Source organism: Papaver somniferum, chromosome 2, assembly GCF_003573695.1.
Source record: "Papaver somniferum cultivar HN1 chromosome 2, ASM357369v1, whole genome shotgun sequence".
In the NCBI taxonomy this organism is placed as follows: Eukaryota; Viridiplantae; Streptophyta; class Magnoliopsida; order Ranunculales; family Papaveraceae; genus Papaver; species Papaver somniferum.
The window spans coordinates 7,116,656-7,141,029 of record NC_039359.1 but is presented as its reverse complement, the minus strand read 5'-3'; the positions used below and the strand labels follow the sequence as shown (position 1 = coordinate 7,141,029).

The window sequence follows — 24,374 nt, the reverse complement described above, 5'->3', positions numbered from 1 at the left end:
AGTTTAGATTAGATTTGATTAACAGGGTATTGCTGATGTAAAGAAGATTCAGGGAGTTGATGTTCTTGAAGATTTGATTAAGATGAATGAGATGAGGTTGCAAATGATAATGGAAATGATGAAGAAGTAAGGTAATACTGGGTTCTGATTGGTTGAAGTTTATGGATTGTTAATAGATTCACATTGCAGGTGTTGTGAGGTGAATTGGTAGAGAACTATGATATCTGCAGGTAGAGATGTAATAGGTGGAGGTACAGGGAATGATGTTGGGAGTAATGGGTTGTTTGCACTGATTGTGATAATGGGTTGTTGATTGAGTGGACTATGTTTGACCGATTCATTTATTTAGACCTTGACCATTTACCCTGGACTTTGACCTGACTTTGGATGTTGACTGCTAGTTGACCCTTTTGACCGTCAGTGACTGTTAGTTGACCCAGTTGGGTCAGCACTTGTGTAATGGGCCGAGTCTAGTGGACTTGGGCTTAGTGCCATATATTCTTAGTTTGATGTTTTGGACTCTTATAGTCTAAATTAGCCTTTGGTTTCTTCTACAAAATTGTAGATATTCATCAGATTTAACTTTGGACTGCAGAATCAATCTAATTGGGTTATTTAAACCTTTAGATATGCAAGAGATGGATAATGAAAAAGTGTAGAAATATAAATGGGCTTAGAACAATTAGATAGACTTGTATGATTCTTGTATGAGCCATTTGTATGAGCCATTTTGGCTAGATTCTTAGACTTCTTGTGTGATTAACAGTTAGTCAGTATTAATAACGATCGATTCAAATGATGAACCAGTGGATCGTGGATCTCGAGGTGGGCGTGGCTTGTCATCAAAAGAGGTGGGAATACTTTAACTCTTTTGTGACCATTATTGTTTTCTTTTACAAAAGTTTACATTTATCAAACACATGCATTATTTGGTTATATTTTTCATGCATTGTTTAATTTTAGTTCTGATAGTTATGTTGATTCTGATAATCTTTCCATTGTTTGGAAAGGAGTGTATTGTTTAACTTTGAATTACGAAAGTTTGTTATTTCTTTTAATCTTTCCATTGTTTGGAAAGGAAGTGTAATGTTTGGTTTGTCTTCTATGAATTGTTATGGGAAATAAGAATTTCCTTATGTGGTATATAAGATACGCTCCTTCACTTACACTTTCATGCACATTTGGCTGTGTAATTGTCACCCAGAATATCTAGGTATGTAATTGTCACCAATATTACGGGCGTGTACATTCACCCACAGACTATCTAGGTGTGTAATTGTCACCAATATTACGGTGTGTAAATGTCACCACAGAAATAATGGTTGGTGTGTAATTGTCATCAATCTGGTGTATAAATGTCACCACAGAAATAAAGAAGGAGTTAGTTCCATATATATGTTGTTTAATTTAGTGAATTGGTTGTCTTTTAATATTTAGGAAAACATGTATTGTTTTCCAAATCATGTCGATGTTTACTTAAAAGTTAACTGTTATTCCTATTGGGCACCCCTTTTAGGGATGATGTGCTCACCCATTCCCACTTTCAGTTTTCAAAGACAAATCGAGATGTACATGTGGTGATGAAAGCTTCGAGGATTTAATTACAATAGTTAGATAACTTCTGATGTTTTTAATTTATATTTATATTCTATTTGCAAACCAGAACTAATGTATATGTATCACTTGAGAGGAGTTCTTGTATATGTACATTTCAGAGCGGGGCTAGTTTTTGGGTTAAGTTTTATAGCAGATTTTTTAATTGAATGCTTAAGTATATGATTTGGATCGTTGGTGCCTCATTTTATAGCTAATCTCTTGGATTAGTCAGCTGCTAGCTTTGGGGGCTCTACAGTAACGATTGGCTTGAGATTGATATCTCCGATAGGAAATATAAAAAAGTAATCACAAACATATTCGTCTCATTGTTTGTGATTCTACAATATCTTCTTTCTCCGCGTCGATTAAGATTACTATGAGGTGATTAATAATACTGAGATGTTCTTCGGGAATATAAGTCTGGTTTATCAATTGGTTCATGTTCACCTTGATTTATCAAAAGACGGAACAAAACTCGTAGGTATTTCTGTGGGAGACAGATTTATCTATTACCGTAGACTTTTATGTATGATACAGATTTGTTTATTAAACTCTTCGACTTTGGGTCGTAGCGACTCTTAGTTGTGGGTGAGATCAGCTAAGGGAATCAAGTGCGTAGTATCTTGCTGGGATCGGAGACGTAAGGAGCGCAACTGTACCTTGGATCAGTGTGAGATTGATTGTGGTTCAACTACATGCCAGAACGAAGTTAGTTTGTAGTAGGCTAGTGTCTGTAGCGGCTTAATACAGTGTGTGTTCAATCTGGACTAGGTCCCGGGGTTTTTCTGCATTTACGGTTTTCTCGTTAACAAAACTTCTAGTGTCTGTGTTATTTCTTTTCCGCATTATATTTTGTTATATAATTGAAATATCATAGGTTGTGCATTTAATCAATCAATTGGGAAATCCAACCTTTGGTTGTTGATTGAAATTCATTGATACTTGAACATTGGTCTTTGGTACCGTTCAAGTGACTTCTATTGTATTCAATTAGACTCGCAGATTTCTATTTGCTTGAGTAAGTATTGAATCGAGAAAGACGGATATAACTCTTTGATATACTTTCATTAAGATTGAGTCTGAGTGTCTAGTTGATTCTCTTAAAAGTATATTGGAGCTAGTCCATACAGATTGTTAATCTAAATATTGAGTGTGCTTGTTAGACCCCCGCTTTTTCAAAACTCTCTTCTTCTCTATTACTCTCTTCCTCCATAAAAAGCTCCATTGAAAGCTTTTATTTTAGATTATAAGGAACAAGTAGGAACTGTTTGAGATTAGGAAAGTTAGGAAAGAAGAAAAAAATGGTGTAATTGAAGTTGTTAGCTATATCGGCAAAGTTTAAAGCGAGAAAAATCAGTAAAAGAATGCGTAATTGTTACCTTTGATAATGGTGATGGATGGTGGGGATTAAAGAATTATTTGATAGTTTAAGAAGAATCAGCAGTTGGGTTGTACTTAGATTTTAATTTTGAGATGAGATTTGAACTAAAACTGAAGTGATGGCGGAAAATTGGGGATTTTTCTATGGCATTTTTTTTCCCTAAAAGCTTTTTAATTATAATCAGGTAAACCATTATTGGTGTTTAATGGCTGGTTGTTTATCTTCATCTATGATGTAAACTGGGAACAAGAGTTTGGAAATCAAAGTTTACTGCCGTGATATCAATTTACCAAATGATCTATGTACCAACACAATGTTGTCCTCGATGAAAACATCGGTTTGCTTCAAATCTCATACCATCCTCCTCTTCGTTTAATACCACCACTAGCATTCACAAACATAAAAATAAATAAAATCAAAACCCCCATTACATCGAGTCCCCAATTTAGCTCGTCTATCGGTTCAGTTCACAAACATTACCCAGATGTATTTTCATAAGGTTTCAGAGATCTATAATAAGTTATTTTTAGGCAACTCCTTTTCTCAATCATAATTCGTAGATAAACAAAAATATTGATCATAAAGTATGATCATCATTCAATAAAGAATGGAGAGAGATTTACAACAACGCTAAGATTAAAAGAAATTAATTGGATAATTATTTTATTATAACGCACATGTGTGTCGCACATGCACAATTGACTGAGTGATAATGGTCGTTATGACGGAGAGGGGAATTTGCCAATTATCAATTAAAAAGAGGGGTAATGCAAAATAGCTATTTATTTTGAGGGGGAAACACAAAATCCCCCTCTAAATAATCAAACATAAAACTAGGAGGTTCTCCTTGATAGTTACAGTTGGTATTTGCATTGGGTTTATTTGCAAATGCAATTGCCGCCTGATTAGCTACCTTAGTTACAAAGCAATACGTAAAAATACTTTTGATGTTGGTCTAGCCTCAAAAAATGAGTTTTTCTGTTGTACCAGAGAGATTTAGCTTGCCATTCCATTCTGCAGTTGAGCCTTGTAGACAGTCTAGTGAGGTTGTTATTGCTAGTTTCCACGGTGATTGATGGCTCATCCATGAGAAGACCCCAATTCCAAGCTTCAACCGCAGCTAGCACTTCCCCCACCTCTTTAGTTCGTACCTTTGTTGCCATGATCCTTACTTCCATGAAATATCCAGAATCATTTCTTAAGATTAACGCTGAAACAGAAATCTTTGTTACTACATTCCATTTAGTGGCCAGGTTTATTTTGGCCACCCTGTAGGTGGACATTTCCAACAAGTGTCCATCCTTGGAGTCGGATGGCTGTTATTAATGGTGTGTTGAGTTTTCCTGACTTTGTAATTATCCTCTCAGAATTGCCTAGCTCTTTCAAATGTGTGCTTTAGGTTTGGTATGATTGCTTGGAAAGTCTTGTTGCATCTCGCTTTCCATATGTGCTAAGAAATTGTCGCACAAAGACCATCCCAAGGACCTTGATCATCCATCCATCCTGCTCGTCGTTGAGTCCAGCTTGGGATACATTGAGAAAAAGTTCGATGAGATCCATCAGTTGGGTACGGATTAACGGGAGAATAAAACCAGACCCTTCTAGCAAAAGGGCAGTCTAGAAGTATGTGATCTATAGTTTTACCCTGTTGGGAACATAGTGCACACTCATCAGGTATGTCACTGAATCTAGCCAGGGAAGAAGCTGTGGCAAGCATGTTATTCATGCATTTGTAGATAAAGAGAATTGTTCTAGGAGAAGTCTGCATTGCCCAAATCCTATCCCAAATAGAGTTTGGCATGCTTACAAATTTTTTGATGTTACTGTATAGGGAGGAAGTAGTAAATTCACCACTAGTTTCTAATTTCCACCTAATAGTATCCTTGGAACCTAAACTAATGGGTGTGGACAGAATATATTCAGCTACAAGAGGGTCAAAAATGGAAAGAATTAGGTTTAAGTCCCAATCTCCAGTAGCGAGGTCGACTAAGTGGCTAAATAGATGAATGTTTGGAGGTAGTTGGGTAGAGCTTATATCTTATTCCTCACGTAACCAGCTATCCTTGAGGATGTGCACTGATTTACCGTTTCCGATCTCCCAAATACAAATATGTTTAATGACAGTTAAACCTTTTTGAATGCAGCACCAAATCCATGAACCTGATTTAGTAATTTTCGGATCCAAGGCGTGTCTACAGTTGGGAAAATATTTTGCTTTTAAAATTTGTGCCCATAAGGCATCAGGAAAAGCTAATAGGTTCCATGCCAACCTTCCAAGTTGAGCCATATTGTTAGAATCTATATCACGAAAGCCTAACCCCCCTAAGTCTATTGGTTTACAGAGAAAGGGCCAAGCTTTGGGATAAAAACCCTTTTTACCTTCCTTCTTTCCCCACCAGAAATCTCTTTGAAGGGAAATGAGTTGGTTGGTAAATTTTTTTCGGAATCTTAAAGCATCTCATCTGATAGATGGGGATTAATTACAAAATAGACTTCACTACTACTATTCTTGCTGCTGGCGAGAGGTTCCTTCCACACCAGTTTTGAAGTCTACTGCTAAATCTAGCAAGCATTAAGTCAAAACATTTGATTTTTGAAGCTCCGATAAATAAGGGGGAACCTAATTAGTTATCAGTTATGTTGATCTTTTGGACCTTCAAATTTTTTATGATCATCTTACCAAATTTGTTGGGGAACTTATTACTAAATAAAATGCCTGATTTTTGAAAATTAATCATCTGCCCTGTGGCTAAGCTAAAGGCATTAATGATTCCTAAGATATTTTTGGCATCAGTCAAGGAAGCTTTAGAAAAAAATGATACAGTCATCGGCGAAAAGAAGGTGGGAGATAGGTATACTGTTTTTCCCTATAGATATACCATGGAGGTTTCCATTCGCTTCCTCTTTTCGAAGGAGTCTGGTCAAGCCCTCCATGCACAGTAAGAAAAGGTAAGGGGATATAGGGTCTCCTTGGCGAATTCCCCGAGTTGGTTTAAAGAACTTACCGGGGGAGCCATTGCATATAACTACTATCGAATGCGTGCTGATACGCTGGTGGATTAGAGTACAAAAGGTATATGGGAAGCCTAGTTTTTTCATGAGTTCAATGAGGTAGGTCCAGCTAACTCTGACGAAGGACTTACTCATATCGAGTTTTATTCCCATTAGACCCCCTTTACCTTTGAATTTTTTCATTGTGTGAACTACTTCATGTGCCATAACGATATTATCCGAGATTCTTCAGTTAGGCATGAAAGCTGATTGGAATGGCGAAATGATTCGGGAGAGAATGGGTCTAAGCCTATTGGCTAAAAGCTTAGCTATTATATTGTATGTTGAGTTACACAAACTAATGGGACGGAACTCTGCCAGGGTAGAAGGGTTTTCAGTTTTTGGAGTAAGGGCCAGAAAGGTAGTATTGATTTCTTTCAATATGTGTTTAGTGCGGAAAAAATGTTGAACCATTTCCACAATCTCCCTGCCAACGATGGGCCATTGATGAGAGAAGAATTGCATGTTGAAACCATCTGGTCTAGGGGATTTTCCTGTGGCCATAGATTTAACCACTTTGGTTGTTTCATCATAAGATGGAGTAGTGGTTAAGGTGATATTTTCCTCAGAGGTAACCTCTAAGCCAAACAGATCAGTAACTAAGAAGTGATTAAGAGAAGGGTTTTCATTCGAGGTAAATTTGAAGTGATCACTGAGAGCGTCAGAAATATCCTTATGTTTCGAATGAGTGACACCAGATTGATCAGTGATAGTCGATATCTTATTTCTACGCCTCCTATTCAAGGTACAGGAATGGAAGAAACTAATGTTTCTATCACCAAACAACAGGTTATTCTCCTTCCATTTTTCATTCCAAAGTTTTTCCTCGAGGTCATATAACCTTTCTAGCTCTTATATTTGAGTTTTAATGACTATATCGTGTTGCTCTTGGAGGTTACACTTGTGGAGGTGATTTATAGATTCTAACGTGGACTTTATGTTAGTCTGGATTTTCCCAAATACTTCTTTGTTCCATTTAGTAATCTGTTTTTTACCTCGTTTAAGTTTAGTAATAATTCTAAAGGGGGGGACCTACAACTGGTTGGTCCCTGCATTCATGTATTATCTTTAGAGCCTCTGAGCATTCTAGCCACAAGCCAAAGAACTAATAAACCTTGTTTATTTGGTGAGGTGCATGTACAAAAACCAAACAAGCACCTCTCCTTCCTTAGTTTTCTTTTGCAAATTATCAAGTTTTATCCTTTTCTTGCCAAATCCCCAACATTAAGAAAAGATTCGGTGATATTATATTCATCTTACGATTTCAGCATTAATGATTTATATAAAATCCAAACGATAATGATTTAGAAATTAATATTTTGATACTATAATTATTATTATTTTACTATGTTTAACACTCCTATAACTAATTGACACAGTCTGAAACGTATAACACCATCATCTACCTGACTACCATTTCGAAAGTTAGTTACTGAAAATTAGCATTTGAAATTAAAATTGGGTAGATGACGAGGTTTGGTATCTCATAATGTATTAATTTTTTTGGTAAAATGATAGAATATTATAAGAGGAACATATCATTGAAAATCAATCTGAAATTCATTATCGTTTGAGTCTAAAAAGCAGTTCGCACCGAAATTGTAAAAGATAATGAGATTAACCATATAATTAATGACATTTATTAATATACAATATTTTTTTATCAACTTGAAAATAACTATCAGATTGTAAAAAATCCCCCTTAATTAACCAGAGGTCCAGAACTGCACAAAAGGAAGAAAAAAAAAAGTAGTCACCACCTGTTGAATTTGACTGTCGTCTTATATATATACTGTAGCTAATCTCTATTTCCACTCCAGAAGTCAATTTTCTATGACTAAAAGTCATCTTTCCTTTTAATGGGCTGAGACATCTTGCAAGCCACACTGAGATTTGAGACACGTTCGAAGGTGCCATATTTTGTAAACTCGAAGAGTCCATGTTGATAAAATTAGCCATTTTTGCAAGATCTAGAACGTTTCTTCCAGTTACTACAAACCTAGTCATTAAAATATTCAACTTGGATATAATTTTTTTTAAAATTCGGAAGAGTTTAGGTCACTCTTTCCCAGATCCTTTGGTATTTCATTGGATTCAGATTCATCTTTCCCAGATCCTTCTTCATCAGAATCCTCCTCCTCCTAAAAGAGGTGTTGATCTTTCTTCATCCAAAAAAAGAAAAAAAAAACAAACAACCCATGATTTCCAGAACCACCATGTTTTTTTCGGACTTCTTCTTGGTTTTTGATTCCACGGTTTCCTGTATCTTCGATTTTTCCTTTCTCTTTCGTTTTTCCCTTTGTTTTCCCTGCGTTTTTGCTTTGATTTTTTAGGGTTTTAGGTCACTCTTCTTTTAGGGTTTTGCTTACAGACCGTTATGGAGATTCTCACCAGAGCTTCCTCCCATTGTCGTTCGTCTGAATCACAGCCCCTTGAAGCTTCTGCATCAACCGACACAGTCTCATCTGATGAGCTTACCTTCCATTGCCCGTTCAAGACTTTCCATAATTGTCGTGACTGTGTTAATGGTAGAGGATACACTAAGGTTTCTTTCTTGAAACACCTTCAGGACATACATCTTTCATCAGCAGCTAAGGTGGACTTCTGCAGAGAGTTGATTGCTACCGATTTGAACATTTATCTCTTCTGGGAGAAGCTTCTATGCAGCCTTCGAATGTGGCTGTGTTGTCGTTGCATACATCTTCATGCTAGGTCGATTCCTTGCAGAGGTAGACAAGGTGTTGTTCATGGTGAGGTAATTTCCGGCCCACTTAACGGAGATGGAACAGATTTCCTTCTACACGGTCTTGTCAAACCAGGCAGTGCTGCTAGCTTAACACTATCCAGTGTTGTGAGATGTGTTGACTCTACAAACGGTGTTGAAGCTCTCCCCTTGAGTGTCGATACTGGTGTTCTTCTTTCCACAGACTTAGTGAACGCAATCTTCCAACGGCAGTTCACTACTGTGAAGTGTATTCCACACCAATGCCGGCTTAGCTTCTCCAGGGAACTGAAGCATTGTCTCGATAGAGTTATCGCAAGCCCAGGTAACATTTTCATGTGGCTACAACTCTTACTTCTTCCAGTTTGCACGCTAACTTTGTTTAGACCGAAGAATTCCACTGAGGCAAAGTCGGGCAGCCGTAAGAAGCTGCAGATAACATCAATAAACCAGGCCATCTCGGTGTGGAAAGAGCCTAATGGCTGCTCCATTTTAGTGTCGAAACTATTACAGCAACCTTTCTGAATGGGGAATGGAAAGGAAGACTCGAAGAAACATGGCGATGCCAATATTTTGTCCTGCCAGAAGAAGATTAGTTGCGGTCATTACTCGGCTGCAATACGGGTACTTTCTTCATCAGGGGTAGCTCCGCGTAACGAGAATACTTATATGGATTTGCAAGATAAGCATCCTTCAGCTCCTCCCCCTGTTGTTCCTTCGGATGTTGTGATAGGTGACCCAATTACGGTGGATTCACGGGCTGTCTTGGGAGCTATTAAGAGCTTCCCAAAGGGTACTTCTTACGGGCGATATGGCTTACGAGCGCAACATTTGGTTGATGTTATGAGTGGTGCTGCAGCTACAGTGGCGGATAATTTACTAGCTTCGATTACTGGGGTAGTCAATCTTTGGTTGGCCGGTAAATGCCCCAATAGCTTGGGCGAGTTTATTGCCAGTGCGCCTTTGACTCCAGTACTTAAACCAGGGGGTGGCATTAGGCCAATTGCGGTTGGTACGGTTTGGCGAAGGATGGTTTCCAAAGTTGCTGCTTTTTCAGTCGGGAAAGAGATGACCTCTTACTTAGGCGACTATCAATTTGGAGTGGGTGTGCCTGTCGGTGGGGAGAGTATTTTACATGCTGTAAATAGCTTACTAGAGTTGAAAGGTCACTCAGACACAATGTCAATATTGCTTATTGACTTTTCCAATGCTTTCAACATGGTGAGTAGGTCGCATCTCATCAAAGAGGTTCGTCTTCACTGTCCAGGTATTTCTCGCTGGGTAGAGTTTTGTTATTTGCGACCTGCTAAACTCTATTATGATCAATATATATTGTCTTATGCTCTCGGGGTTCAGCAAGGGGACCCCCTTGGTCCCTTGCTTTTTGCCTTGACTCTTCATCCTCTTGTGAAGACTATTGCTTCTCGCTGCACCCTTGATTTGCATGCTTGGTACCTTGATGATGGTACCATTATTGTGGATACTTTGGAAGTATCCAAGGCCTTGAGTATAATAGAAGTTGAAGGAACTAACAGGGGGCTATATCTTACGTTCGTAAAACTTAAGTCTTTTGACCATCTATTGATCCCAGAAGCACTTTAGACGGTTTCCCCCCCCAGATATTGGTAGGCCCTCTAATGTTGTTAAGCTTTTGGGAGGACCTGTGAGTTTGGATCCGAGCTTCATTAGTGATATGATGTTGACCAGGGTGAATAAAACTGTTCAACTGATGGATGCAATCAAAAAACTCAAGGACCCTCAGAGTGAGATGCTATTACTTCGTAATTGCACTGGTGTGTCTCATCTATATTTTGCAATGCGTACTACCAATCCAGCGACATTGCAATCAGCCACTGATGTTTTTGACGATCATTTGCTTAAGTATTTGAGACTCTTAATTACTGGAGATGGTGTAGGGTTTGGTCCTCTACAGCAGCGATTAGCTACTTTGCCTATCAAAGATGGTGTACTTGGCATCTACACCATGGCGGATACCCGTACTTACTGTTTCCTTACCTCTCAGAATCAGACCGCTTCTGTACAGAAGACAATTCTGGGTAGTTTATTCTCAACAAACAAAGGCTTTGCTTATTAGTTGGCTCTTCAGAACTTTATTCAGGTATGTGGATTACCTCCTTCTTACTGTGTCGATGATACTGCCCCCCCCCCCCTTCCATGCACTCCCTGGCAGTCACTTATTTTGATGCAATTAAGAAGCAAATCCCAGACCAATTTTCCATGTCTGCAAGAGATTCTGTTTTATGAAAGTGTAACCGTATCAAGCATGCTCAAGATTATTTACTTGTTGTGCCAATCAGTGGTCTTAACCAGTGCATTGGGCCTAGACAGTTTCAGGCTGTGCTTTGTTATCGTCTCGGTATTCCTCTGTTTGTTGAGAATAGCTTATGCACTAGTTGCAACAAATCTATGGACATTTTTGGAGACCATGCGCTTCATTGTGCTAAAGATGTTGGAAGTAAATTTCGACATGATGTTGTCCGTGATATTACTGTTGATATTTGTTACAAAGCTAGTGTACGAGCTCTCAAGGAGGTTTCTCTGGGTATTGTTTCAGATGAGGATGAAGACTTGAGGCCTGTCGATATTCTTGTTCTCAACTGGGAAAACGGGCAAGATGTCTGTATGGATGTTACTGTTGTCTCTCCCTTTACTGGTGATGGTGTTCGTTCTTTTGTCCCAGGGAAAGCCATTTCTAAGGCAGTTTCAAGGAAGCGTGCTAAATATCTGGACAAGTGCACTTCACTCGGTTATGGTCTGGGGGTCTTGTCCTTCTCTACTTTGGGTGAGCTCGGCGAAGATACTTTATGTTTTTTTAAGCGTCTGAAGAATTGTCTTGTTAATAATGACGCTAGTAGTGGTTATGGTAGTTTTGTTTTTCATAAAGTAGGCATTGCTATTCAGAGGGGGTTGGTGCCCAGCTTATTGCTAGGTTGCCAACCAATAGCTCTGTGTGATTTATTTTTAAAATATTAGAAGTTTTTCCAAGATTTTCATAAAAGAAAACAAACTCCTCGTCCGCTGAATTCATTCGAGAAAACAGTTAGAAAATCCTAACCTCTTTCTTTTTTTCTTCCATTATCTTAATTTCTTCACACAAATATTTCTTTCCCCCTGTTTTCAAACCCTAAAACCAACATCAATCCTAACCCAACCCAAACAGATAAGAAAACCTAGCTGATTACAAATACAAAAATAAGACGACGATGATGATGATGAAGTCATTAAAGGAATTCAACAACAAAACAACGCAGTTAACAAGATCAGCTCCATATTTAGATTTCCGTCTTCTTCTATTAATCTTACCTTCTTTTTCATTCTTAATCTTTTTATCTCTTTCTTCCACTACAAATCCCATCACCAACAACATTTTTTCAACTTTTACCCCTCTCAGAAACTTTCTCTCTAACCTCTCATCATCATCATCATCGTATGCATTACCTCCTCTTCCATCTATAAATTCTTCGGAAACAAGTAAATCGGGGTATGATGAATCGGATTTGACTCGGTGGAGGAAAGAAGAGAAAAGGAAAGAGTTATTACGGTCAAGAATTGCTGTTTGTTTAGTAGGTGGAGCAAGAAGGTTCGAACTCACTGGACCGTCAATAGTAGAGAACATATTGAAAGTTTACCCTAATGCAGATCTTTTCTTAAATTCTCCATTAGATAGAGACTCGTTCAAGTTTTCGATTCTGAAAGACATTACCCCACGAATCGCGTCGATTCGTATTTTTAAACCGACCAAGTTAAACGAGACTCAGTCGCAACTTCGCGTCCTCACTTCACGCAATTCTCCCAACGGCATACAGGTTCGTAACGCTCTGATCACTTCTGTTTCTCTATCCTGAAATTTATGAAATCATGGGGAGGGCATGGGAATCGGAAGCACAATCAGTTAGTTAGAAACTGTATGGAATGCATGCGAATCTTCGGGCATTTTCGTAATTAATTTAATATTTTCGGGGTAGTTTTATAAACGGGGTAACTTTGATGTTAACTAGGTAAGTTTTTTGTTTGACGTCCTAGAAAAAATTATCTTCTGGAATATGATCTCTTTGGTGGCAGTTGAAATTTCCTTGTCAATTACAACTAGTTTGTTTTTGGTTATGAACTCATTAAAAGATGTGAATGAAATTCCGATATAATTAGGTTGTTGTTAAGCTGGCTTTTGTTTCAACTAAAATCTGAAATCTTACTTATAAAATAAGTTAAGGAAATATAATATGGAAGTAAAAGTTTTGAGCTACTTACTGATATGTTACTGTTAGTCACCTAATTTGAAGTTTAAGTTGGTGCAACAAACAAATATTGACACAATCATCTTGTCATTTCTAAGCTTTTGTTTGAAGCTAATGGTGCAGGCCGCAGTCACTATCAATACTCTTGACGTATTTTCTAGGAAACTATTTATGATATGGTTGTGTCCTAGGATTAATCTCGGTCGGAAATTTGGACCATGATGTTCTCATCCAAGGAATATGACTTGTAATCCTATAGTAGCTTAAGCTATGCTGTTGATTTGTTCAAGGGAAAGAAACTTTTAGGCAAACAAAAGAAAACCCTTCAAAAGAGATAACTAGGTAGTTATAGAAAGCATGCATTGGCCAAAAATTTTACAACGTGACCTGAAAACTTTTGGAAACCTTTTACTTAAATGAGAAGCCAATATTGAATAGATTGTTCACCTAATCCTTCATGTTCGGACTGCTATTCCTTATCAAATGCATGATTCTTCATTTGATTCATTGATTGCAAGTTAAGTCATACCTACTTGCTTGTTTGTACTTTTTGTGGTAACACGGTTTTCATTCTTGGTCATTTGATTCTGACTTAATTAGGTGTCATCGTTTATGTGTTTGCAGGGTTTGCTTCAGTACTTCAACCTTGTGGAAGGTTGCCTAACACTGATCAAGGCCTACCAAATTCAGAACAACTTTACCTACGACTGGATAGTCCGAACCCGAGTAGATGGCTACTGGAACGCTCCACTGGACCCAGATAACTTCTTACCAACTCATTACCTAGTCCCACCAGGTTCAAGTTATGGCGGACTCAATGACAGGCTCGGAATTGGTAATCTCAACACTTCACAAATCGCACTGTCTCGGCTCTCTCTGATACCACAACTAGACGCAGCACGGTTTCGTCAACTCAACTCAGAGACTTCTTTTAAAGCTCAACTCACTACGCAAGGTGTAAAGTTCTTGGAAAATCGTCTTCCTTTCTGCATAGTAAGCGATCGCAAATACGACTTCCCACCAACTCAGTTTGGTGTCCCCGTTGCATCAATGTCTAGCCCAGGTCCACTCAGCGGGGCAAAATGTAGACCATGTACACCTGTTTGTGTTGGACCATGCGTGGCTGATATATTTGGGATTCTTCAGAAGGATTGGAGTTGGACTAACTGGAGGAATGGAACGATTCAGCTCTGTGATGCTCATGGTGAGTGGGAATCCGGCTGGGAGAAAATCTTTGACCGAGTTGCCGGAGAGAAGCTAGCGGAGTTTAGGAGACGAGTCAAGAAGTTAAAGTTTGGAAAATGTGTCAAAGATTTTGACGAGATGAGGAAACGGACTGTTAATTGGGATACCCCAAGTGCTAAAGAGATTTGTGGACTTAGCCTCAAAACGTAAGTAAATCTCACCTGGTTTTTACACTGATAAATATCCTGATTGTTGTAAAGAAAGTAAGTCGGCTGTTGCTAAATTTTCTTACACATGCAGTGCCACGAACAGCTAGTTAGAATTACTTGTGTATGAAAAATCACGGGGATAGTTTTACTTTTACACAGCCTCCGGCCTCCATCAAAGAACTGATTTTATTAAGTTCAGACACATTTTACAATAGAAAAAGAAACTGCGAAGGATGGTTTCGTAACAAAAACGAGTGGAATAAAAAGATACAGAGTTACTGAATATAAGATTGACCAGTGATATCAATATCACGATCTCCAGAGGAAGGAGGAGGTTTGTGTTTAGGTTCAATGGTGTGACCAACTGGACCATCAGCACTTTGTGTGTCACTTGCTGGTGCCCTATTAGAAGTATTTTCTTCTTTATTGTTCTTCTCAGTTCCATACATTCCACCACCGTAAGCCCCTTCAGTAACTGGTTTCATTGCCGTCATATGTGGTGGTTGCGGCTGCTGCTCCGCCTCTCCTTTTGCTTCTTTCTTGCTCTTACTGCTCATCTCTAAACACACAAGAAAAACTTCGAAACGTCCGATTTCTAGCAAGTTGACGCTAAGAATTATTATGCTAATAATACATCTTACAAATGACACGTTCACACCCTCGTCCGTGGACAACCGCGCACTTGACACACTCTCATCCGCGCACGTGATCGAATGTTCATGCGAAAGCCATACCACCATTTGGGCTCAGAGAAAGAAGTGAGGAGTTCGTGTTGACGATTATGGGCTTGGGCAGTAAAGTTTTAGTTCGATCCGCCTGTTTGATGTGTATTTTTTTTCTATTTTTTTTTTGATGGAAAGGTTAATTATATTAAAAGCTAGCAAATATAGTACAATAGGATTACAATTTTGTTTTTATCTAATACATTGGAACAAATGCAAGGTTTTTGAATTTTGTATTGCAAATGTGCAGGATTACAATTTTGTAGTCAGTGACTAGGGAAACACTTGATAGTATGTTATTCTTTGACCAAGTAGTTGCCTTTAACAAGGCTTTCGTTTCCGCGTAAAAAGCTGAAGTAGCACATTCTGAACCCGCTGATATATGCATAAAAATCTCATGATCCACTGAGTAATGTAAAAAGGCATAACCCACAGAAGAGTCTTCTTTTCTAAAGGATGCATCAATAAAAATTATCCAATCCGTGTTTACGTCGGACTAGCTATTCCTAACTAAGGTTCCTTTATTTTGGGAAATTCCATTTTGGATAAATTTAGTAGGAATAGAGTTCAGGTATCTATTAATATGATCCATTAAGTTTACTGGGTCAGGATTGATCTTTTCGAAGACTACCGAGCATCTATGTTTCCATATGAACCACATGATTGTTGCTATTTTTCCTGAAAACTGGACAAAATCAGGATCCGATAACCAACCACCAATCCACTCATTAACCGAGCTTGTGCTACTTCTAATATTTATGGATTCTAAAGAAAAATCGAACCATATAGCTCTTGCAAAAGGACATAATATGAAAAGATGTTGTTCAGTTTCCTGCTCCTGATAATTGCACATCTGACAATGAGGGTCTATGGCCGAATTGTGGGCTCCGAGCCTGGAAGAAGTGGGGAGAGCTTGTTGCTCTAATTTAAAAATAAATAATCTTATTCTTGGGATTACTTGCATTTTTCATATTTTTTTTCCAAGGGAAACCCGTCGAATTATCATTTTCTTGATCTTGGATAACCAGAAAATTGTAGATGTTCTTTGTCGTGAAGTTTCCTGACTGATGATGCTTCCATATGATTTTGTCTTGTTCTTGTCTGTTCGGCGTTATTGCTTGAATTTTTGCTCTGACATCTGGTTGAAAATATATGTTCAGTTTTTCTTGATCCCATGTATTTTCTTCTGTTATCAGCTTCTTGACCAATTTTGGTGTCGATTCTTGAATATTGGTCGGTTGGGTATCCACTCGTCCTCCCAAATTTTTGCAGAAGCTCCGTTTTTTACTTGCCAGGCGATATTACCCTTTATTAGGTTTAAACCTTTTTGTATACTCGTGCGGATCCGGGAAAGATAAGAAGTTCTATAGGAATTTTGAGGGTGGGAGTTAAGGAAATATTTTGCGGCAAGGATTTGGACCCATCACTCTCTGTAATTAGCCTATCTGCGAGTTTTGTGAGGAGAGATATATTGAAATGGCGTGGATTTTTAATTCCTAGTCCTCCTTGAGAAATAGGCTTGCACATAATGGCCCAAGCTCTAATGTATCCTCCTTTATTTTTGGACTTATCCTTCTTCCACCAGAAGTCTCTTTGGATTCTATCCATTTGATCTAGAGTTTCTTTTGGTAATGCAAGGATTTGCATTTGGGGTATGTGGGGTAAGCTTGGAGAACCGATTTTATTAGCATTGTTCTACCTGTCTGAGAAAGAAGTTTAGATTTCCAGCCTTGAAGGGTAGGATAGTACTTTTGAAGGAGAGGTTCGAAATTCTCTTTCCTGTTCTTATCAAAGAAAATAGGTGTCCCAAGATATCTATCATTTTTTGTCATCAACGGGACTTTAAGGATTTTAGCTATGATTTTCCTGTGTTTTGGATGAATGCGTTTACTGAAGTAGATCCCGGATTTTTGAAGATTAATTATCTTTCCAGTAATTTCCCCGAACCTAGATAAAATATCTAGAAGATTTTTTACTTCCCCTAAATCGGCTTTGTGAATAGAAAACAATCATCAGCAAAGAAAATGTGAGAAATGTTTGGGGGCATGTTTAATTATTTTAAAACCCGAATTTATTTTATCCGCTACCCCTTTTTCTAGGAGTCTAGAAAGAATTTCCATGCAAATTAGGAAAAGGTATGGAGATAGCGGATCACCTTATCTTAATCCTCTCGAAGTGGAAAACTTCGGCCCCGGAGAACTATTCAGAAGGATGGAGAAGGAGGTGGTCGAAATACACTGCATGATAAGATCTACCCAAGAGTCGTTAAATCCAAATGCAATTAGAGCCAAGTTAATGAATTTCCACTCCATCCTATCAAAAACTTTTGACAGATCCAACTTTAGCGCAAGATGACCCTTTCTAGCTTTAGAAATTTTCATAGAGTGGATGAGCTCATGGGCTATGATGATGTTATCAGTGATTTGTCTCCCAGGAAGGAAATCCGATTGATTAGGGGAGATTAACTTATTCAGGATGGGCTTTAACCTATTTGCTAGAATCTTGGATATGATCTTATAGATTGTATTACTTAGGCTGATTGGTCGGAAATCGACTGGAGTTTGGGGGTGGCTATTTTTGGGATAAGGGTTATAAAAGAACGGTTAAACTCTGGGTCTAGTATTCTAGTTTTAAAGAAATCTTGAACAGTGAATATGATGTCTGGGCCCAAAATCTCCCAATTAGTTTTGAAGAAACGTGGTTGAAACCCATCTCCCAACTGATTCATGTTAGAAATAGTTTTCTAAATCTTCTTTAGATGGAGTTTCCATTAGAGATAGATTTCCAGCTTCTGAAATACAAGGCTTAATAATATCTGAAAGGTCACTCCAAGGTTATTATCTTGAGAATTGCCTATTTGAGAGACGTGATTCAATATGAGAGCATTTATTTGATCCCTATATGAAATTCAGAGCCCTGAAGTTTCTCTAAGGGAATGAATACCATTGATAATTTTCTTATTGGAAGCTGAGGCATGAAAATATTCTGTATTCTGGTCATATTATGTAAAGAACTTATCCCTTGAAATCTGATGGTAGTAATCATTTCTGATTTCATACTATTTTCCCAGTTCAGCTTGGAGGTTTTTTAATTTTTCTATATTGGTTGATATATTTCCAGCTCTATGGATACCCTCAATTTTATTATTTAGGGATTTTATGTTTTTGTGGATATTTCCGAAAACATCTGAAATTCGACGAAAGCAACTTAAGATTCAAGGAAAATTATCTATGTGATGAGTTATCGGAGTGAAGTTTCCAAGAGGATGCGACTACCGAGGATAGAGTTAGATGTGTTAACCAGGATCTGATACATCTGAATGGTTTTTGTAATTTTTGCTTTTCTGGGTTTGAATCAGAGAGTAAAGGCGTGTGATCTGACCCTACGGTGACTTACCTTCGTATCTGGAAAGTTCTGAATCAATCGGTAAAAGATTACAGCTCTGTCAATTCTTTCACAAATATTGGCATCTCATTTTCTGTTGTTAGACCATGTGAAAGGAGCGCCTTCATGTCCAGCATCTTGTAAGCCCAGGGAATCAATTGTCTGAATAATATGGGATTTACTACTCAAGCTTACTTTATTTCCACCTTGTTTTTCTTCCGGATCTAGAATGACATTTAGATCCTCTATTAGAAGTCTGATTTATTGACTTGTTGCCCAATATGTGCTATATGAGACCGTTGCTCCACTTTATGATCGGCTTCAATAGCGCCATAAACACATGTTAATAAAGTGTCATTATTATTTACTCTTAGCTGGAAATGACACACATTTAGATACGATGAGATTAATTCCAACTCTATGTTATTATGCCACGCTATTGTTAACCCCTTTGCTTTACCCACAGATGGAATAATAAACCAGCCGTGGAATTTGGATTTTTCAAAAAGAACATCCATCTTAGAGTATGGAGCTTTAGTTTCCGAAAGAAACACAATGTCAGGATTATAAAATTGACACAAAAAGTTTAAATGATCTTTAGTTAGAGGGGGGCCAATTCCCTGAATGTTTCAAGACAAAATTTTCATGGAGAAAGGAATTAATAAAACGGGAGCTACTTTTAGGAGAGACCCTAGTGAAACTGTTTAAGATTAAACAGAGAAGATGAGAAAAGAAAAGAGAAGTCCACTAAAAACAAAAGATACTTCCCTTAAAAAAAACAGAATTTGAAATCAGTCGAAGAGAGATTGGGCCAAGGATAAAAAATAGGGAAAAACTACCTCTAACACTGGAGATGTATAAGAGGTTAAAGAGCACTGGTTAACTAACACGGATAAAAAGAAACTAGATTATGTGAATAGGAATAAACTATACAAAAGAAAAGAGAATTGCAAATCAAAATTACATAGCTTACCGACCATGAACCACTATAAGCAAACCATTAAATCAATGTAGTATTTGATTAGAGAAATGTCACGAGATATCACCTGTTGCTGGGCAAAAAGAGAACCTGCTGGGGGTCTAAAAAGGGGCATGGTGTCAAACAAAGGCTAATTCAGGGAAAACTAACACTATTGCTGAGAGCAAGTTGGCAAGAATTTTTTTCTTTTTTTTTTTTTTTCCTTTTCCTCTCAAAGGGGATTACCATAAAGAAAATTGAGGGGAAACCTTCTCCTAAATTATATGTGAAAAAATCTAAAGCTGCTGCAAGATATGGCCAACAAGGAGACACTGTCCTAAACGAATATTGCAAACGGAAAAAACCAAAGAGGGGGAGTACTTTTAAATATGAGAAATCTAAACAAAAGAAAAAGAAACTTCCTTAGATAGATGCAAAGGAGTGAAAAACACAAAATTATGGGAAATTGAGAGGAGTTGCTGGCCACGATTAAGAAAACCACCTGAAGTAAACTATTCCACGAAAATGAAATACAACACCAGACAAGAAAAGACCGGCAAGGAACTCCAAAATAGTTACTAAAAAGAGGTAAAAATAACGGAGCTGATGACACAAGAACAACAATCCACTGGGTGCTCACTATTTTACAAGAAGAAACACGAACACCAGACCTTAATTAATCTGACATAACCCCAAAATAGGTAAACCACAGTGGAGAGACTAAAGCAAGGCGACAGGTAATGGAAAAATTAAAAGCCAGCAACACAAATACCCAATCTTTGAAACAATGAAACAAACACTTTAAGAACAGGTCATGAATATTAATGAATAGAAAACGGAAATGAACGATAATGATTAAGATGGAAATGCATGAGTATGACTACTATAAAGATGCAGGAATACACAATTCGATGGATACAACAATTAAAATTTTGCAGAGATATGAAAATTAACCATAATGCGAAACCAAGTGGCCAAAAAAAGGTGGTTTGCAGCAAGGAAAGGAAAAAGGTTCAATTGAGACCCAGAACTAATAAGAATTGAATCTTATCAAAAAAATCAAACCTTTGAATAAGAAATGAATCCCTGATTTTAACAACTAGAAAAAGGAATAAATCCCAAAAATTATGCTGTGAAGCTTTGAACAAGAGGTGTATATGCCATATCTTGATGAATCTGCAGCTAAATGACACCAGCAAGAGGAGGGAGACGAAATCTCGCCATAAAGAACACAGATACTACAATAAATGGTCGTTAATTGGGCTACATGGCTGGTAATCCAAAGATAATTATCCTGACATGGATGATTTAACTAATTCCTCAGAAACAAGATAAATAAAATCCTCAAAAACCGAAAAGGAGATAAAAATTAAGAGATGAAATCAAAACGAGAGTTTTAGATGAGAAACACTTATCAAATCTGGGGCATGCAATGATCAGGAGATCAAATTTTGTTGAAATCGGATGGAGATGATTTGACTCGTTAGGTCGCCCGATTTGCAGAGCCTCCTCAATCGACCTAAACTCAATAGTATCTCGGTTAAGTGTACGGTGAAGAAAAATATGAAAAAAAATACACACATCAAGTATTTTAAAAGCAACAAATTGTACGGCCGTACACGTATCAAAAACATCACTTTCATATAAGAAATTGATGATATTTTCTTTTCCTAGAAAGATATATAATAATAAGAAGAATAAACGTGTAGAGTTTAGAAGTGGAATAAGGAGGTTGGCTACCCATTCACCTTTTACAACATTCTTTCTACTATATGTGGTTGTTTTATCTACCAAGCCATTAAGCTTTCTACTAACATAAACAAAGTTGTAGGAAAAAAAAAAGTTCATTAAAAATAAGCAATCATCTAAAATAGAGGAACTAGACTAACTAATCTGGTTAGAACTTTTATTTAAGTACGAGATAACATTATTGGCATCTTCTTTTATGGAAATCCTATAATAGTTTAACATCTTGAGCCATTTGACAGCCTCCGAAACTGCCATGCTTTCAGCTTCCTCTACATCACTTTCTAGACCTGAGATGGTTTTGCATCCCTTGTAGTTGGCCTCTGTATCTGTTGAGATTATGCCAGTACCAGAGGTGTTGAATCAAATGAAGCATCAACATGTACTACCATTGAATACTCATGAATAACTTTCAAAACATCAGACATCTTATCAGTCCGGACAACATGTTGTTGTTGGCTATTAGAATCTTGAGTTGACAAAGCACCCAGAGTTTCATTTGCTAGTCTACAGGAAAATCTTAATACAATGATACTCACCTATTTTTCTTGAAAGACATTACACCATCTCTCTTTCCAAATGAACCAAGCAGTTGTAAAAAATGTAACAGATTTGCTCTGAACTATAGTAACCAGATAACCATTTCCTAATCTAGACATATATCGATATGATTGCCCTGAATCAGGTAGAACTAAGTTTCCATAAGTAAATGATGCCCAAACAGACCTAGAAAAACAACAATGAAGAATGATATGCTCAATTGATTCATGTTGGGCGTCATTATGTATGCTACAATAAGTATTCTGGTTAGGACGATAGTATGCAAGCCAACATTTAGATGGAATAATATCTTCAAAGCATTTCCATATGAAGATCTGGACCTTATGCAAAAATGGAGAGCTCCAAAATTCTTTATAAAGAGGAGTAAGATTACTAACGGAAGCAGCATCATTAAGGTTACGAGTGATACCCCTATACACAGACTTGACAGTAAGAGAATCATTTCTAGTATATGCCATATTAGTCTATCCTGACCTGTTAAGGGTATTCTAGTCCTCATAATTTTATGGCAATTATCATTAGTGAAAAAAACTCTATCAGACTTGCATTCCAACTATGTGTGTTTTGATAAATAAACCGAGCTACAAAATAATTGTGATTAGGATGAGAGATGCATAATGGTGAAAATGCATTACGAATCCAAGTATCATTAAATGCATCGATTTTCTAACTTCCCAAATAGAGTGTTTTTTAATTACATCTAGACCAGTGCAAATGTTGGTACACACCCAAGATGGGTTACTAGTTTTTTTTATAGTGAAGGGGAAGGAAGTTACTAAAGTATTTATAATTTCCCAAAGCTCATTAGAAGAATGAATGAGATTCCAAGAGGTTTTGGTTAGAAGAGTAATATTCATGTATTTAAGGTTACGAAAACCCATACCTCCCTCTGACCTATGAGTGTATACTCTACTTCAGTCTCTTAGATAAATGCCTTTGTTAGAACCCTTACCCTACCATAAGTCTCTTTGAGACCTCTCCATTTTTTGGATGGTGGTATCAGGATGTAGAAAAGAGTTCATTGTATAAGTTGGAGTAGAATTAAGAACGTGGTTAACTAAGATGGATCTTCCAGCTTGATTAAGGTGGATTCATTTCCATTTATATAATCTTTTGTCAAACTGATCCACAAGAGGAACACAAGCCTCAACTTTATATATGCCATTGGAGAGTGGAATACCTAAGTATTTCTCATTGAGATTCACTTTCCTGACATTAAGTGCTCTTATTAGAGACACACAATGATCAGGGTGCATATTTTTACTGAAAAAAACAAGCCGACTTTTGAAAGTTTATCATTTGTCTCGAAATCATACTAAAGTCCTTAATCAAAGACATGAGATCACTAGCCTCGGTATGGGATGAATTAGTAAAAATAAGACCGTCGTCGGCAAACAAGAGATGATTAATGCTAGGAGCATCTCTAGTTACCTTAATTCCATGGATTAGGTGGTTTGCTTCAGTATGCAAAATATATCTAGAAAAGGGATTCACAGTGGATATCCTTTTCGAAAACTTCTAGTAGGTTTAAAACATTGACAAGGAGAACCATTGAGTATCACAGAGATTGTGGTAGTAATGTTACATTTATGGATAAGATCACACCAATGGTCAAAGAATTGAGAAAGGTCCACTCGACTCTGTCAAATGCTTTTGACATGTCGAGCTTTAATCCCATAATACCAGTTCTATCATTTTCCTTTTTCATAAAATGTACCACTTCATGCGCTATAATTACATTGTTCTAAATATTTCTATTTGGAACATATGCAGATTGATATGGACTAATCAATTTGCAGAGCAATGGTTTCATTTTATAAACTAGGATTTTAGAATATAACTAGTGTTGCATAGAGAAATTGACCTAAAATCTGCTGGAGTAGCCGTATTTTTGACCTTGGGAATAAGAGATAGATAGGTATGATTCGTTTCCTTAAGAAAATGTCTAGAATCAAAGAAACACTTTACGGTATTCCATACATCAGTTTCTACAATTTCAAGATGTTGTTTATAGAAAATCGTATGGAATCCATCCAGACCAGGGAAGTCCAAGGGGTCATTTGCTTAATGGTGTATTTCACTTCTTTCAAAGTAACATGACTCAATAGTTTGTCATTGTCCTCCGGTGTTATGCAAGAATCCATGCAATGAAGAATAGAATTATCCTGATAAGGATTCGTGGCGGTGCTTATAGATTTGAAATGAGATGTTAATAGGTCTTCAAGAGTGTTTCTATCCTCAGACCAACTAACATCATTCATTTGCAGAGCACTAATATGATTAAAATTCTTTTTTTCTGTTCACATATGAGTGATAAAAGCTAGTATTTCTATCATAACTCCTAGTGTAGTTAATTATATACTTTTGTGTATAAAAATCCTCTTGCACTTTTTTCCAGTTGTTGATGGTGAGTTTTTGACAAGGATGATCATGGTAAATTGGCCTTTCCCTATTTGCGGAAACATAATCAAAATCCTTGACCCGGCATCAGGATTAGGATATTTGTAATAAATAAGTTTGTATTCCACAAGAGAATCAATAAATCATATAACTAACGGACCTGGTAGTCCTGTAGCTATTTTAAAATATGTGTATGCATGCCA

The 24,374-nt window shown here is 37.3% G+C and overlaps 2 protein-coding genes across 2 annotated transcripts; one reads left to right on the top strand and one right to left on the bottom strand.

The window, feature by feature from the left end:
• Nucleotides 1-11,701: 11,701 nt before the first annotated feature.
• LOC113346785 lies at nt 11,702-15,270 on the top strand. The gene is made up of 3 exons (XM_026590296.1): nt 11,702-12,577; nt 13,631-14,397; nt 14,492-15,270. Exons 1-3 carry the CDS (start codon nt 11,975-11,977, stop codon nt 14,505-14,507), a joined length of 1,386 nt encoding a protein of 461 aa, XP_026446081.1. The 5' UTR covers nt 11,702-11,974; the 3' UTR covers nt 14,508-15,270.
• Nucleotides 14,673-15,140, bottom strand: LOC113346786. The gene has a single exon (XM_026590297.1). It carries the CDS (start codon nt 15,138-15,140, stop codon nt 14,676-14,678), a length of 465 nt encoding a protein of 154 aa, XP_026446082.1. The 3' UTR covers nt 14,673-14,675.
• Nucleotides 15,271-24,374: the final 9,104 nt, after the last annotated feature.

Coding starts and splice junctions, on each gene's coding strand:
- LOC113346785 (XM_026590296.1), top strand. CDS start 11,975: ATGATGATGATGAAGTCATTAAAGGAATTCAACAACAAAACAACGCAG. Junction 12,578..13,630: donor ATTCTCCCAACGGCATACAG/GTTCGTAACGCT, acceptor ATGTGTTTGCAG/GGTTTGCTTCAGTACTTCAA.
- LOC113346786 (XM_026590297.1), bottom strand. CDS start 15,140: ATGGTGGTATGGCTTTCGCATGAACATTCGATCACGTGCGCGGATGAG.